This window comes from Phascolarctos cinereus, unplaced genomic scaffold, assembly GCF_003287225.1.
Source record: "Phascolarctos cinereus isolate Bilbo 61053 unplaced genomic scaffold, phaCin_HiC Scaffold_4;HRSCAF=312, whole genome shotgun sequence".
Lineage (NCBI taxonomy): Eukaryota > Metazoa > Chordata > Mammalia > Diprotodontia > Phascolarctidae > Phascolarctos > Phascolarctos cinereus.
The window spans coordinates 250,114,437-250,129,159 of NW_027555847.1; the positions used below are offsets into that span (position 1 = coordinate 250,114,437).

A 14,723-nucleotide genomic window follows, 5' to 3' on the forward strand; every position below is an offset into this window, starting at 1 on the left:
GAAAGCATAGGAATCTATGGAACCTTTCTTAAAATGATAAGTAGCATCTATCTAAAACCAAGCATTATCTTTAACAGGGATAAGCTAGAAGCCTTTCCAATAAGATCTGCAGTGAAGCAAGGATGTTCGTTATCGCCACTGTTATTCGATATTGTACTAGAAATGCTAGGTATAGCAAGAACACAAGAAAAAGGAATTGAAGAAATAAAAATAGGCAATGAGGAAACAAAAACTATCACTCTGCAGATGATATGAGGGTATAATTAGAGAACCCTAGAGAGTCAACTGAAAAACTAGTTGAAACAGTCAACAGCTTCAGCAACATTGCAGGATATAAGAAGAACCCACATGAATAATTAGTATTTTTGTGTAGTACCAATAAAACCCAGCAGCAGGAGATAGAAAAAGAAATTCCAGTTAAAATAACAGCTTACAATATAAAATACTTGGAAGTCTACTCACCAAGAGAAGCCCAGGGATTACTGTGATCACACTGACAAATACAGCTAGAAAAAATAATAGCAAGATTCATCTAGAAGAAGAAAAGGCCATTGTCTTTTAAGAAATATTGAATTCAAGGGGGTGGAGGTTGAGGGCTGTATCATGGTTTTAGCAGATTGCTTCATCGTGACCTTTTTCTGGTTCTTCCAGGCACAGTGCCTGCAAATAGTAGGCAATTAATTAATGCTTATTGGTTGATTTATTCTAAGCTCTCTTTTGTTTGTGCCCTTTCCATTATGCAGTTCACAGAAAAACACAAGAAGGCTCAGCAGTGGAGATGACCCCAATAGAAGCAGACTTTTCCTGGCAGAAGAAAATGACTGAACTTGAGATGGAAATCCAGGAGGCATTTTTACGCTTTATGGCTTCAGTTTTAAAGGGATATCGGACATACCTCAAACCAATTACAGAAGCTCCTTCAAATAAAGCTACAGCTGCAGATTCATTGTTTGACCGGCAAGGTGAGTGTTGTTGAAAGGTGCAATTCTGTATGATTGGAATGAGTTTTCTATTGTGCTTCCTTACGGAATGATATCCGAAATAAAAACTTTTCTGAATTATGTTCATAATGTATTTCAGCTAAAAAAATCTTATATTCTAGGTACTCGGGATATAAATATGAAAACAATCTCTGCTGTAAAGGGCTTTATAATCTGCTAGGTACATACAGATAATACATACCTTATCATCAGTAGTATAAGTATAATCTTTATACTTATAAATCAGTCATAACAATTGGTTGGAGTTTGAATGGAGTTTAATTTTACATTTTTCTTAGATTTTCTTACCAAGATGTTTTTAGTTCTGGAATGAAGTCTTTGAAGGGAAACAGTACTAGGTCAGTAAGATGAATGTTTGAATATACAGTAGATAGAGTATCTATAAATAGTTCATATTTTGTATTAATCATTGAACAGAGATTTTTTTGTATTCTTGGTTATAACTAAAATTTAATTTCTCTTTTAACCTTAAAGTATTTTTTGGTAGTTTGCAAAATAAGTTCTTTCCAAATAGCCTTGTTCTGGGGCTTGGGAGAGGGAGTGGAAAGAACCATAGTAGTTCTTCACCTTTTCCTCTTGTCTCTCAGGCTTCTGGGAAACTTATATTTTCATCTTCAAATTGTTTAAATTCTTTTTTTCACTTCTGTTTTCCTGTAGCAACTTTTTTTTTTGAGGCAAGTCAGACTTGCCCAGGCTCACGCAGCTAGTAAGTGTGAGGTTAGATTTGTGCTGTATCCACTGAACCACTTAGCTAAGCCCCCGAATGACCCCTGTTCCTTCCCCTTAAACACCCCCAGCAACTGTTTTAAGAATTTATTTTATAATTATTCTTCTCATTTTTGTCCTTTGTTGCTTCTCCTGTTTCAAGGTAGCTTTGTAAGTCTCATTGCTTGTATACTTTATCAGGGGGTGGTGAACTTGCAGCCTCGAGGCCTTTTATTAAGGGGATTTGTTCTGTGAAGTTTGGATTCGTCAAAAGGCCACACTTGAGGACTTAGAGGGCCATGTGTAGCCTGGCAGCAGGTTCCCTACTCCTACTAGTTCTTGCTTCTGCCTCTAAGGAGATTATAGTTAGCTGATTTGAAATACAACAGATAACCATAGTAAAAGACAGGAATTACCTATGATAAGAGCAAATGGAGTGGTTTGAGATAACTTAGTAGGAAGAGATTGCTTATAGCTGGGGCATCAGAGCTTTGTGGGAGAAAGATAGAAAAGGGCTGACTGAGATTGGGGAATATGAAAGGGAAAAACATTAAGGCTGAGAAAGTAAATTAAAACCACATTGATGAAGACCTTAAATGTTAAGTCATGGAGTGTGTATTTTATTTTGTAAACAATGGGAAACTACTAGATATTTTTGAGCATGGAATCAAAGAAATTAAATAATGGCACAAGAGTTAAATACAACCCAAAGGTATAATAGATGTCACAAGCTGATAGATAACTGTCAATTGAGCAATTATAGATAAATACTGAGAACTGAGAAAAGAGAGTAATATGTGAGCTAAGGTGATTTTTATGGGGATATCAGGGAGGAAGAAAGACTGAGCTTTTTGTTTTTAATTTTCATTTAAATTTTTATTTTTATTATTGTAAGCTTGCCAAAAATTACCAAACAAGAACATTTCTCCATCAAAAAACAGCAAAAGACAGCTATAAATGAATGTAAATCTCAACTATATACAACTTTTTAAAAAAGTATACTTCAAAAACCTTTTTTTTTGTTTTGAAGATAGTAGGGGTTAAGTGACTTGCCCAAGGTTACATAGTCAAAAAACTTTTTATGAAGTATACTTCAAAAAGAAGTGTATTTCAGATTTAAGATGTTAGGTCCAGCACTGCCATATGCTGTCTTTTTTCTCTCTTCTTTGTTTTAGTTAATCATTCCTTGGTACTCTCATCTCTCTCTCTTTGTAATCATTACTTCCACCTTCCATGACTCTCCCCTACCCCTTCAAAAAAAAAATCCCAAAAAACCCCGATTTTACAAGCTGTTCTGAAAACCGTGGTTCACATGACATGCTAGAAGTTTGGGAGGAAGAAAATGGGAATAGCTTGTTGTCTGTGTTTCTCTCTTTCCATCTTTGACCTCGACATTTACTAGGTTTTAGAAGAGTTTTTTGCTTTTTGTTTTTAATTTGTATTTTTCACAAATGGTGAGGATTGTATTCCTGAAAATATTTTTATATACATGTTAAAATTCTTGTTTTATGTTTGTGTGTCATCTATACATTTTAATAACCAAATGTAAATATTAAGAATAAAGATGATTATTAGTATTTTCTTTATTCAAAACAAAACAAAACCTCTTTATAAATAGGAATAGTCACACAAAACAAATCTATATATTGGTTGTGCCTGCAAATTTGTCTCATTTTGCACCTGTTATCCGTCAGCTTTCTACAGAGTTGGGAAAAGTGATTTATTATCACTCTTCTGGATTCATGATTGTTAATCCAACTATGGAGAATGTATAAAGGTAGGATGGGCAGAGAATCGTCCCCGACAGCTCTCTTCCCTTTCACTGCTAAACTCTTAAGAGTAATTTACATTTGTTTTTATTCTTTACTTGATAAAAGTGTTCAGGGTATAGAAGCATGATATGTTCATAGTGGACAATTTTTGTCCTCTTATTCCTTACTCTTAACTCATGTTTTTCTTGTCTTTTTTTGTTTTTAATATAAATTTATTTATTTTCAGTTTTCAACATTTACTTCCATAAGATTTTGAGTTCCAAATTTTCACCCCATCTCACCCCTCCCCCCACCCCAAGATGGCATACATTCTGAATATCCCTTCCCCTAGTCTGTCCTCTCTTCTCTCTCTTCGCCCCTTCTCTTATCTGCTTTCCCTTCTATTTTCCTGTAGGGCAGGACAGACTTCTGTACCCCATTTCCTGTATTTCTTATTTCCCAGTAGCATGTGAAAACATTTTTTTTAAACATATGTTTTTAAAACTTTAGGTTTCAAATCTTCTCCCTTCCTCCCTCCCCACCCACCTTCATTGAAAAGGTAAGCAACTCATTATAAGTTATACATGTGCAGTTATGCAAAACACTTCCATAGTAGACATGTTGTGAAAAACTAACTCTATTTCCCTTAATCCTATCCTGCCCTCCCATTTATTCTGTTCTTTCTTGTGACCCTGTCCCTCCTCAGAAGTATTGCTTCTGATTACCCTGTTTCTCAATCTGCCCTCCTCTCTATCATCCCCCTGCTGTCTTGTCCCCTTCTCCCCCTATTTTCCCATAGGGTAAGACAGATTTCCTTACCCAATTGAATACACATTCAAATGTTATTCCCTCCTTAAGCCAAATCCTATGAGAATAAGATTCCCTCATTCCCTCTCACCTTCCCCCATTTTCCCTCCACCGTAAGAGCATTTTCTTTTTTTTTTGTGAGATAATTTACCCCATTCTACCTCTCCCTTTCTTCTTCTCCAAATATAATCCTCTCCCATCCCTTAATTTTATTCTCTAGATATGACCTCTTAATCTTCAACTCACATAATTTTTTTCCTCCAACTACCCTAATACTGACAAAGGTCTCATGAGTTGTAAATATCATCTTTTGACTCATGTTTTTCTAATACATTTCTCATCATCCTCACCTCTTCCTAACTTGCTTTGAGTGTGAAAGTATATTTTGATTTAATTTGCAAGGTCTGAAAGTTTTTCAATGAATTTCTCTATCTTTTCATCATTTGTAGCTAATTTTGACTCACAAGTTATAATTATCTTTTTGGTGGTCTTTTTTCAAAAAAAATTATTTTTAATTTTCAACATTCACTTTTAGAAGATTTTGTTTTAAATTTTTGCCCTTCCCTGAGATGGCATGTAATCTGATATAGACTATATACCTACAATCATATTAAACATATTTCCACATTAGTTATGTTGTAAAGAAGAATCAGAACTAAAGGGGAAAACCACAAGAAAGAAGAAACAAACAAACAAAAAAAGAGAAAATAGTAAGCTTCGGTCTGCATTCAGACTCCATGATTCTTCGTAGTTGTCTTTTACAAATACTTATCACAAACACTGCGATAGAAGATGAGTGTCCTATGAAATGATATTTCTTCTTGCCTTTTTTAAGTAACAGCAAGACCAAATCTATCATTTCTTTTATTTGTCTCTGTGGGCCATCCTTTCATTAGCTGCAATTTCCTTCCTTCTGGTTTCATTGTGATAAGAACTAAAAGATAGATGCAGTTTGTTTCCTATATTTTGTCCGTGAGTTGGTGATTGAACAAGGACGTCATATTTAGAGTGTCTCAAATGAAATAAGTTTATGATGTTATAAAATTGTGATTCTTAGCACCCTCTATTTACCTTTTCACCATTCTGCTGCCATCACTGCAGAAGCAGAGGGTACCATGTAGAATTAAGGGTCTTTTTATGTTCTCTTCCCTCTGCTGTACCCCTACCCCCAGACCTCCTCAACTTGCATTCCTATGATCAAAGAATTAATCAGCAGTTGGCCAGCTTACTGGCAATGCAACTCTTATTTAGTTTGATCAGTCTTTAGAAAGCAGGAATGGTCTTGCTGGGACTGAGCATAATAAGGCCTACTAGAGTTTACTCTTTTCTGGCATAGCCTCCACCCAGTGATGAGGGATATGAGGAAGAATGTGAGGCATTAGGCTAGATTAGACCAAATGTATATAGGGGAGATCTGTTTTGGGGGTAACAGAGTTGTGAGGGCATTGAGGGATTTGTTCACCAGTATCTGAAAATGAAGAAGATACTAAAGGCTTTGAAAAATATTAGACCTTTTTGATATTGAAAAAAAAAATGACCTAAAGAAGATCGAAAAATACCAGTCTATATTCCTGCTTCCCATCTACATAGGTTTTTAATGAGAGTTATTTATACATGTGTGGTACAAGAAATAACTGTGTCTCCTGCCATGTGGGTAGAACTATTTCTTTTCTTTAAAAGGTAGTGAAATTGTCCTCGAGACTTAAGTGACTCAGGGGACAAAAAAGTTTTGGACCGTTCATGTCGTTTCCAGGTTGCCTTGGTACAAAAAGCTAAGAGCAGTTCCAGCTACTGCCTAATGATTGACTGATGGAGCACTATAGCTCTGAAATAGGGTAACTGAACTTAGGTGAATCAACAGAGTACCTCACCACATGTCCTTGTAGAATATCCTTACCCTCCTATGGCTAAGTAAAAATCTCTTTTTATTAATTCTAATGTATTTCATTTTGTTCACTCTCAAACCATTACTGCCATTGATTGGCCTTATCAACCCTGTCCAGCAACAACATACATCAGTGAGACTACTCATAGGGAATAGTTGAGCTCTTGTAAATGATGGTAGATCACATGGTGTGTGATCTTTACCATCAAAACAATTAACTGAATAATGTAGAGAATACAACCTATTGTGCTTATTCTGTACAGTAAATTCTTTCTTAATGTCTTTCTTCCCACGAGTTTCTCTTATCCATACATTGAAATCATTCAGGATTTTTTGAAAAATAGAATGATATAGGTAATTTTGTCCAGTGACCCTTTAATCAGAAATGTCAGGCAAGGCATAACACCAGAAGATGAATGGTCGCCTAAGATCTCTACCACTGTGATGGAAAAGAAACAGAAAAGAGTCCACATTGAAAGGCATGGGTGGCAAGGTCTTCCAAATGCTTTTGTTAATGAATGGTACTTTACTGGTTGTGTCAAATCTTAGAAAATTGCAGAGAATTGAAAGGGATCTATAGCCACACAAGAGTTTGGCCTAACCTTCCATGTAGGAAAAGCAGTATAGTTCCAGAAGTTTTATTACCCAGATTATGACATAGAGTTAGGTGGATGACCTTTAGAATTTGTCTGTCAATATACATGTATCTGTGACAAATCATACAAATGGACAACAAATGAGGGCCCAAGGCATCCCCACCCCCAGTCAAACAGGAGATAGATAGCAAGTCAGAATACTTTTCCACACAGAATTTTACTTCCTTTTAATATCACTATACTACTAGTATTATTATATGGTTAACAAGGCATGAGACACAGCAGTCTCTGAAGAATCAAAAATGAGTATCACGTAGTGGTCAAAAGAGAGGTGTATGCTATGTGTAATCAGACTGTAACATATAACAAATAAGAAACAAGTAAAGAACTGGAATAATTATTTTAATCAGGGAAATGTGGTCAGAAAAGAAGATAGGCTGGTCACATGGCAAAAGTGAGGGATAACTGGTGTATGTATAGCTGAAGTGCTCCATTGGTGTCTTTGAAATAGCAAGAGAAAGTGGTGTCTGTCCCACTTTGGATAGACTTCCTATATTGGAACTTATTGGAACATGATGGGCAGGCATGGGTGGGTTACAATCTGCATTATTGAAGGGATTATCTGAATTGAAGAGACTTAAAAGATCCACTTGAATACTTCACCAATTATACCTTAATCTTTTCCAATCTGACTTTTGTCCTTGTCACTGTGACTTCTTCGATTGTCTACTTGCATCTTAGTAGTTAAATCTAGTGGCCTTGTCTCATCCTTTTCTTATTGATATTAGTCCTTTGGCTTATATGACAATTTTCTCTTGGTTCTCCTGTCTATTTGTCTATTCTTTCCCCTGGTTCATCTTCCTCTTTCAGTGTCAGTACTAAATGTCAGTATCCCTAAAGCTCTGACTCTTAAGCTTCTTTTATTTCTGTATTCTCTGACTTCTCATCCACCACTTCTTTGGCTTCAGTTATCATCTCTGCAAAACTCTACCTAATCTTTTAGATCTAGCACTTAGTATGTTGTTTAAGCTCTAATCCTCCATTTCTCCAGGTGCCTGTTAGACTGCTCAGTCCTTTCACTTCTCTACTTGCACCAAAAGCTCAGCTTATCCAAAATCATCTCTGCTAACCTCCCAAACTGCCTTTTCTTCCAACTTTCTTACTTTAGTTGATGGCATGACAATTTTAATCACCTGTGATTTTTCTCTTGTTTGATTCATTAGCCTCAGTATGGTAACCTGGCAGTAGTTCTTATGTCAACTCTCTCCTCTTACACTGAGACCACCTTTATTCAGGCCCTTATGACATTTCATCATCTCTTAATTGCTCTCTCTATTCTCATTCTCTCTTTTCTCTAGTCTTTGCTATAATGCATCCACAATGTCGTTGTTGTGGGGTACCCCATTCACTACTAAAAATCTCAGCCACCTACACTTTTCATCTATGCAATTTTTGTCTGCGTCTTCCTATGCGTGCAAGATTGAAGGTCTAACCAATACAGTGGAGGCCTTTTTCTAGGCTTTTTTTTTTCACCTAATTCTTTTTTTTTTAAATTTATTTATTTTGATTTATCAACAATCACTTCCATATACTTTTGAGTTTAAAATTTTTCTCCCCCTTCCTTCCCACCACCCTCCCAAGACAGCACACAATCTGGTAGAAGCTATACATTCCTATTAAACATATTTTCATATTACTGATATTGTAAGTAAGAATTAGAACCAATAGGAAGAACCACCAGAAAGAGGAAACAAAACTCAACAGAAGAGAAAAAAAATAGCAAATAGTATGTTTCTATCTGCATTCAAATTCCATAGTTCTTTCTTTGGATGTGGATAGCATTTTCCATCATGAGGGCTTTGGAGATGTCTTAGATCCTTGTAATGCTGAGAAGGGTTAAGTTTATCAATATTAGTCATTACATAGCGTGATTGTTTATTGTGTACAACGTTCTCTTGGTTCTGCTCACCTCACTTGGCATCAGACCATGCAAGTCTTTCCAGGTTTTTCTGAAGTCAGCCTGTTCATCATTTCTTATAGCACAATAGTATTCCATTACATTCATATACCACAACTTGCTCAGCCATTCCCTAATTGATGTACATCCTCTCAATTTCCATTTCTTTGCCACCACAAAAAGAGCTGCTATGAGTATGTTTGTATATGTGGGTCCTTTTTCCATTTGTATGATATCTTTGGCATATTTCTAGGCTTTTAAAAATTTTGTGCATATCAGTGTGCAATGCTCATGTTACCAATTTTTTATCTTTTGTTCTTGGATTTGATGCCTGACTTGCCTCCTCTTCAAATTCTGTGCTTGTTAATGGATCCCAGTAGTCTGTAGAGTATGTCTTTAAAGTTGAGAAAATTTTCTTAGAGGGACTTGGTCAGGTACATAATACTCATCAGGTGAAAATTTGATTGTTGAATGGTTAAAAAGAATTGTATGACGTGATTGTTCCTTTTCCTATATCCTTGTTTGTTTTTTTTTTTAAAGAACTGGTTTCCATATCTTTTTATGTATATTCTCTCTCTCTTTTTTTTTTTTTTGGCGGTTAGCTTGATGCCATTCGCTGAGAACGAATTCTTCTCCATCTCATCATTCAGATGCCTTCTGCCACTGTCTCCTCCTTCACCCCTATCTCACACAAAGAGGTTGCCCTACTCTTTGCCAGGGAAAGCCCCTCTGCCTGTACAAGTGATCCCATTCCCTCCTATCTTCTACAAAAAATTACTTCCTCTGTCTTCCCTGCTTGCTTACTTATCTTCCATCTCTCCCAGTCTAACCAAACATGCCTATGTCTCTCCTATCCTTAAAAAGACCTCACTTAATCCATGCCCTTCAACTATCATCCTATATCTTTTCTGCCCTTTGTGATCAAGCTACTTGAAAGGCCAGTAGGAACCTTCACTCTCTCTCTGTCTCTTTCTCTCTCTGTCTCTCTCTCTCACTCTGTCTCTCATTTCTTAACTCCTTATATTCTGGCTTCTGGCTTTATCATTCCACCAATATTGGTCTCCGAAGTTATCAGTGATCTCTTAATTGCCAAATCCAGTGGCTTTTTTTCAATCCTCATTTTTCTTGAGCAGTCTGCAGCCTTTGACGCTGTTGATCATCCTTTTCTCCTTGGCACTCTCCTCTCCAGGTTTTTGGGATGCCGTTCTCTCCTGGTTTTCCTCATAAGCTACCTGACCACTCCTTCTGTATCCCCTTTGCTGGATCCTTGTCTAGCTCATGGACTCTAACCTTATGTGTCCTTAGGGTTCTGTCGTGGACCCTCTTCTCTTCTTCCTCTATACTACTTTACTTGGTGACTTCATCAGGTCCCATGGATTTAATTACCATCTCTCAGCTGATGATTCTTTTCTTTTTTTTCCCTTTTTTTATGTTTTTTTTTCCATATGCTTTTGAGTTGAAAATTTTTCTCCCTTTTCCTCCCCCCTACCCTCCCAAAGACGGTGCACAATCTGACATAGGCTTTACATTTACATACCCATTAAACATATTTTCACATTAGTGAAGTTGTAAGTAAAAATTAAAACCAATAGGAGGAACTATCAGAAAGATGAAACAAAACTCAACAGAAGGTAAAAATAAGTGATAGTGATTCGACTTCCATAGTTCTTTCTTTGGATGTGGACAGTATTTTCCATCCCGAGGCCTCTGGAGATGTCTTAGATCCTCGTAATGCTGAGAAGGGTTCAGTTTAACATTCTTAGTCATTGCATAACATGGCTGTTATCGTGTACAAAGTCCTTTTGGTTCTGCTCACTTCATTCAGCATCAGACCATATAAGTCTTTCCAGGTTTTTCTGAAGTCAGCCTGTTCATCATTTCTTATAGCACAATAGTATTCCATTACATTCAATACCATAACTTGCTCAGCCATTCCCCAATTGATGGGCATCCTCTCAGTTTCCAATTCTTTGCCACCACAAAAAGAGCTGCTATGAATATTTTTGTACATGTGGGTCCTTTTCCCATTTGTTTGATCTCTTTGGGATATAGCCCTAGAAGTGCTCTTTCAGCTGATGATTCTTAGATCTACCTATACTGGCCTAATTTCCAATTTCATATCTCCAACTGCTTTTCAGAAATCTTTAACTGGATGTCAAATAGACAGCTCAAATTCGACACGTCCCAAGCTGAATTCATTTTCTCCCTTCCCCCCTTTCCAAAGTCCTTATTATTGTAAAGGGCAATATTATTCTCCCAGTTCCCCAGAGTTAAAACCTGGGTATCATCCTTTACTCTTTATCCTCTCTCTCTCTCTCTCTCTCTCTCTCTCTCTCTCTCTTCTCTCTCTCCTCTCTCTTCTCTCTCTCTCTCTCTCTCTCTCTCTCTCTCTCTCTCATGTCTAATCTGTTGCCAAGGCCAGTCAATTTCATCTTCACAACATCTCTTGAATATAATCACTTCTCTCCTCTGACTGTTGCCACCACCTTGGTGCAGGCTTTCTTCACCTCATTTTTGAAATATTGCAGTAGCCTGCTGGTGGATCTGCCTGCGAATTAAGAAGTAAGGGTATAGCTCATGAATTAGAAAATAAAATTCAGAATAGAGTGGAAGGAACAAACTTGGGAAAGTACAGGCAAATTGGAAGGGCTAGGCAAGAACCTGTGTAAGCATAGAGGAATGAATAAACGTTAATTAAGTGATTATTATGCGTCAAGCACTAGGGATACAAATACAAAAGCTTGAACTGTCCTTTTTTCTGAGAAGCTTCTATAGTGGAGGGAAACAACACATAAAGGAAGTTGTATCTGGGGAGGGATCTGTTTGGTTTGGGCAGGGATTTATTTGGTTTGGGTGAAAGGAAGCAAATAAGTATTTATTTGTTTATCTGTTATGCCTACTTTGTGTCAGGCACTGTGCTAAGAGCTTTTTACACATGTTAGAAAGTTGAAAGGTTGCTAGGTAAAGCCAAACTGGAGTAGATTGACACATTATTTACAGTAACAATGGAAGTATTGATTGATGTTTTTAGAGCAGAAGAAATGGTATGTGTATACACAGTGATGGATAGATGGTGAGAAGATAGCCAGGGTATAGAATGAAGCATGGCTGGAGCTGGCCTAGATTGGTTGGTTTGTTGTTGTTCTTTGTTTTTGAAGAGGACCAAAATGACATCACTGTTGTTAAGAGTCAAGTTACAGCATGTCCGACTGTGGCTCATTGGACCAATATGAGCTTGGAATGCTCTACCACAAGTCAGGCACAAATATTCCATATGACTATTTGGGGGTGGAGATGTCTCCATATTTGTGCATCTCATGTTTCTTTTGAGCTACTGCAATTTTGGCTCTGCTCATAGAATACAGCGCTTTCTTTGATGTGGGCATGCCATGCTGGATAGTCCTTTGCCAGCATCTCCCATCTCATGCAATCAATTCCAGAGTTCTTAGTAGAGACCTTGAGAGTGTCCCTGTATCACTTCTTCTGACTACCTTGTGGCCTAGATAGAGTGAAAGTGTACACCAATCAGGACATAGGTCAAGAATTTCAGGACTTAAAGACTTAAGTTCATCAGGGCATCATCTCTAGTCCAAAGGATATAGCTGCACTGAGAGAGCAGAAAGATGATTGAAGTGAAGTGTGCCTACAGCCATGAGAGACACTCTGCAGTGTGGGCAGAGTGGGCCCCCAGTTGTACCTCAGAGCTGTGATTAGCAGAACTAATCCTGGGAATAAAATAATGACTTAAAAGAGGAAGGAAATAAAAATCAATCAGTCGGTTTGGCATTTATTAAGCATCTGCTACATGCCCTGTATTGTGCTGGGCTCTGAGAATAGAAAGATAGAATTGAAACAGTCATCGCATTCAAGGAGCTTGTGTTTTGTGTGAAGGAGAAAAATATAGACATGTATTAATATATATAGAACAGATAAAAGGTCGTTTGTGTAGACCACTAGAAGGTAAGGATATCAGGAAAGGTTTCTTGTAAAGTGGCATTTGAGCTGAATCTTCAAGGAAGCTAAAGATTTTAAGAGATCAAGGTCGGGAGGGAGGATGTTCCAGGCAAAGGGGACAGCTGTGGTATATTGTATAGAAAGAACAGGAGGAAAGCCTGCTTGCCTGCACTGTTGAGTGCATGGATGGCAATAATATTAGTATGATAAAGCTAGGAAGGGGCCAGGTTATAAGAGCTTTGAATTCCAAATAGAGTAGTTTATATGTGGAGTCAGACCTTCACTTCAGAAAAAAAATCCCCTTGGCACTTGTGTGGAGAATGGATTGGGGAGACCAGTTAGAGGCTATTGCAGGAACCCAGGTGAGAGAGACCTTGAACTAGAATGTTGGCTGTGAAGTATGGGAATGAATGGGGAGAGATGTGGTAGAGCCAAAGCATCAGTATGCTACAGCTGATTAGATATGTGGCTATCAAAACCAAAGAAATATATGAGGGAAAGCTGAAACCCAACAATTATAACTTGAAATGTGAATGGATTAAATAGTCTAGTAAAATGAAAAGAATAACAATATATGAATTTCACATTTTCCAGGGTGAATATAGGAAGACAAGTGTTGAGTCACTCATTTTTTTCCCATTTACTGGAACCAGATAAAGACCATTTCAAGAACTATCAGAATTTCATTTCAGTTCAACAAGTTTCCTGCTGTTTGTAGATTACTGTGTACTGTGCTAGCCGTTGTAGCAAATAAGATCCTGTAGTTGTATAACTTACTCTAGTACCCAAGTTAAATGTCTCTACCTCCTTCTTTTTGTCCCCTTTTAACTCAAAATAACTCTGAGCCTATTTCATCATTTATAGCCTGAAGGGGAATATTACGATCATTTGCTCAACTATATTTTGAAGGCATATTAAATGATTGCTATCTTTTAAGCTCCTTATAAGTAGAAATTATTTCATTCTTATATCCCTAGCACCTGGCATGTGGTATGTGCTTAATCAGTACTTGTTGATTGGATTTATATTACCTCTTCTTTCCCTTCCCCAGTAACTGGTTGATTTGTCATCATAAGAAAGATTAAAAAAAAAAAGTCTGGTAATAGTCGCCTTTTATAGATGCCATATGTTTTGTAATCCTAGTATGTAGATAAATTAGAGTGAGGAAAGTGTAGGTGAAAATTTAAAATCATACTTGGTATAGAATATCTGGTTCCACTTACAATTAAATTTTATGGTACACAATTTGATTTCTTTTTTTTTCCCTAGGATTTTTAAAAAGCCGAGATCGTGCATATACGAAATTCTACACTCTTTTAACTAAAACCCAGATCTTTATCCGTTTCATTGAAGAGTGCAGCTTTGTAAGTGATAAAGATACTGGATTGGCATTTTTTGATGACTGCATAGAAAAGGTAAAAAGTATTTTCATGTACCAATGTTAACATAAAGTAAGTGTAATATGTGTCCCAGGGCTTTAAAAAATCTTAATTGATGTCTTTTCATGTCACCTTAAATATCCAAATATTTCCTTTCTGCCTTTTCTACTGACTAAACTAGCTCTTGTAGCAACAATTTAAAAAGAGAAAAAATGAAATTCAACCAAACTGCCCAACATAGTAACTATGCCTAACACTATTTGAGGTGCTATTTGAGCAATATTTGAGGATTTTGTTTTACTGTAATGTTTAAATTTTTTTTTCTTTACAATCCAATGTAAGGTACTATTCAGTGGTACTTAATTGTGCTAAATCTTATGTCCCTAGAGTATTATGTTTCTTCTACTGGTACAAGACTGATTTGTTTTCCTTGTTAATGTTTTGTTTTATTTTCATTATACCAGTAAAGACCATTTTATAGAGGTTTCTCTTAGTGTTAATGTTCTAGTTAATGAGTTAGACTTTTAAGCTCTAGTAGTAATTGGAAGAAGTTAATAATATGGGGAGTTTGTTTAAAAGAGTTCAATTCAAAAGCCCCATGTGCTTTCATTTTCTCTGATTTGCCTACAATGACTTTTTTCTTTTTTGTCTTGATAATGTTTGGAAATATTTTAAATTCTAAAGCCTA

General features: G+C 36.7%; 1 protein-coding gene across 6 annotated transcripts in view; it reads left to right on the forward strand.

Moving 5' to 3' along the window:
- The window catches only part of DENND4C (DENN domain containing 4C), a 123,050-nt gene that overhangs the window by 60,850 nt on the left and 47,477 nt on the right, over positions 1-14,723 (forward strand). For all 6 annotated transcript variants that reach the window (XM_020967297.2, XM_020967298.2, XM_020967300.2 and 3 more), the window contains 2 exons: positions 744-962; positions 13,926-14,071. In XM_020967297.2, coding sequence (XP_020822956.1) covers positions 744-962; positions 13,926-14,071 — 365 coding nt within the window. The remainder of the gene's footprint in view (positions 1-743; positions 963-13,925; positions 14,072-14,723) is intronic.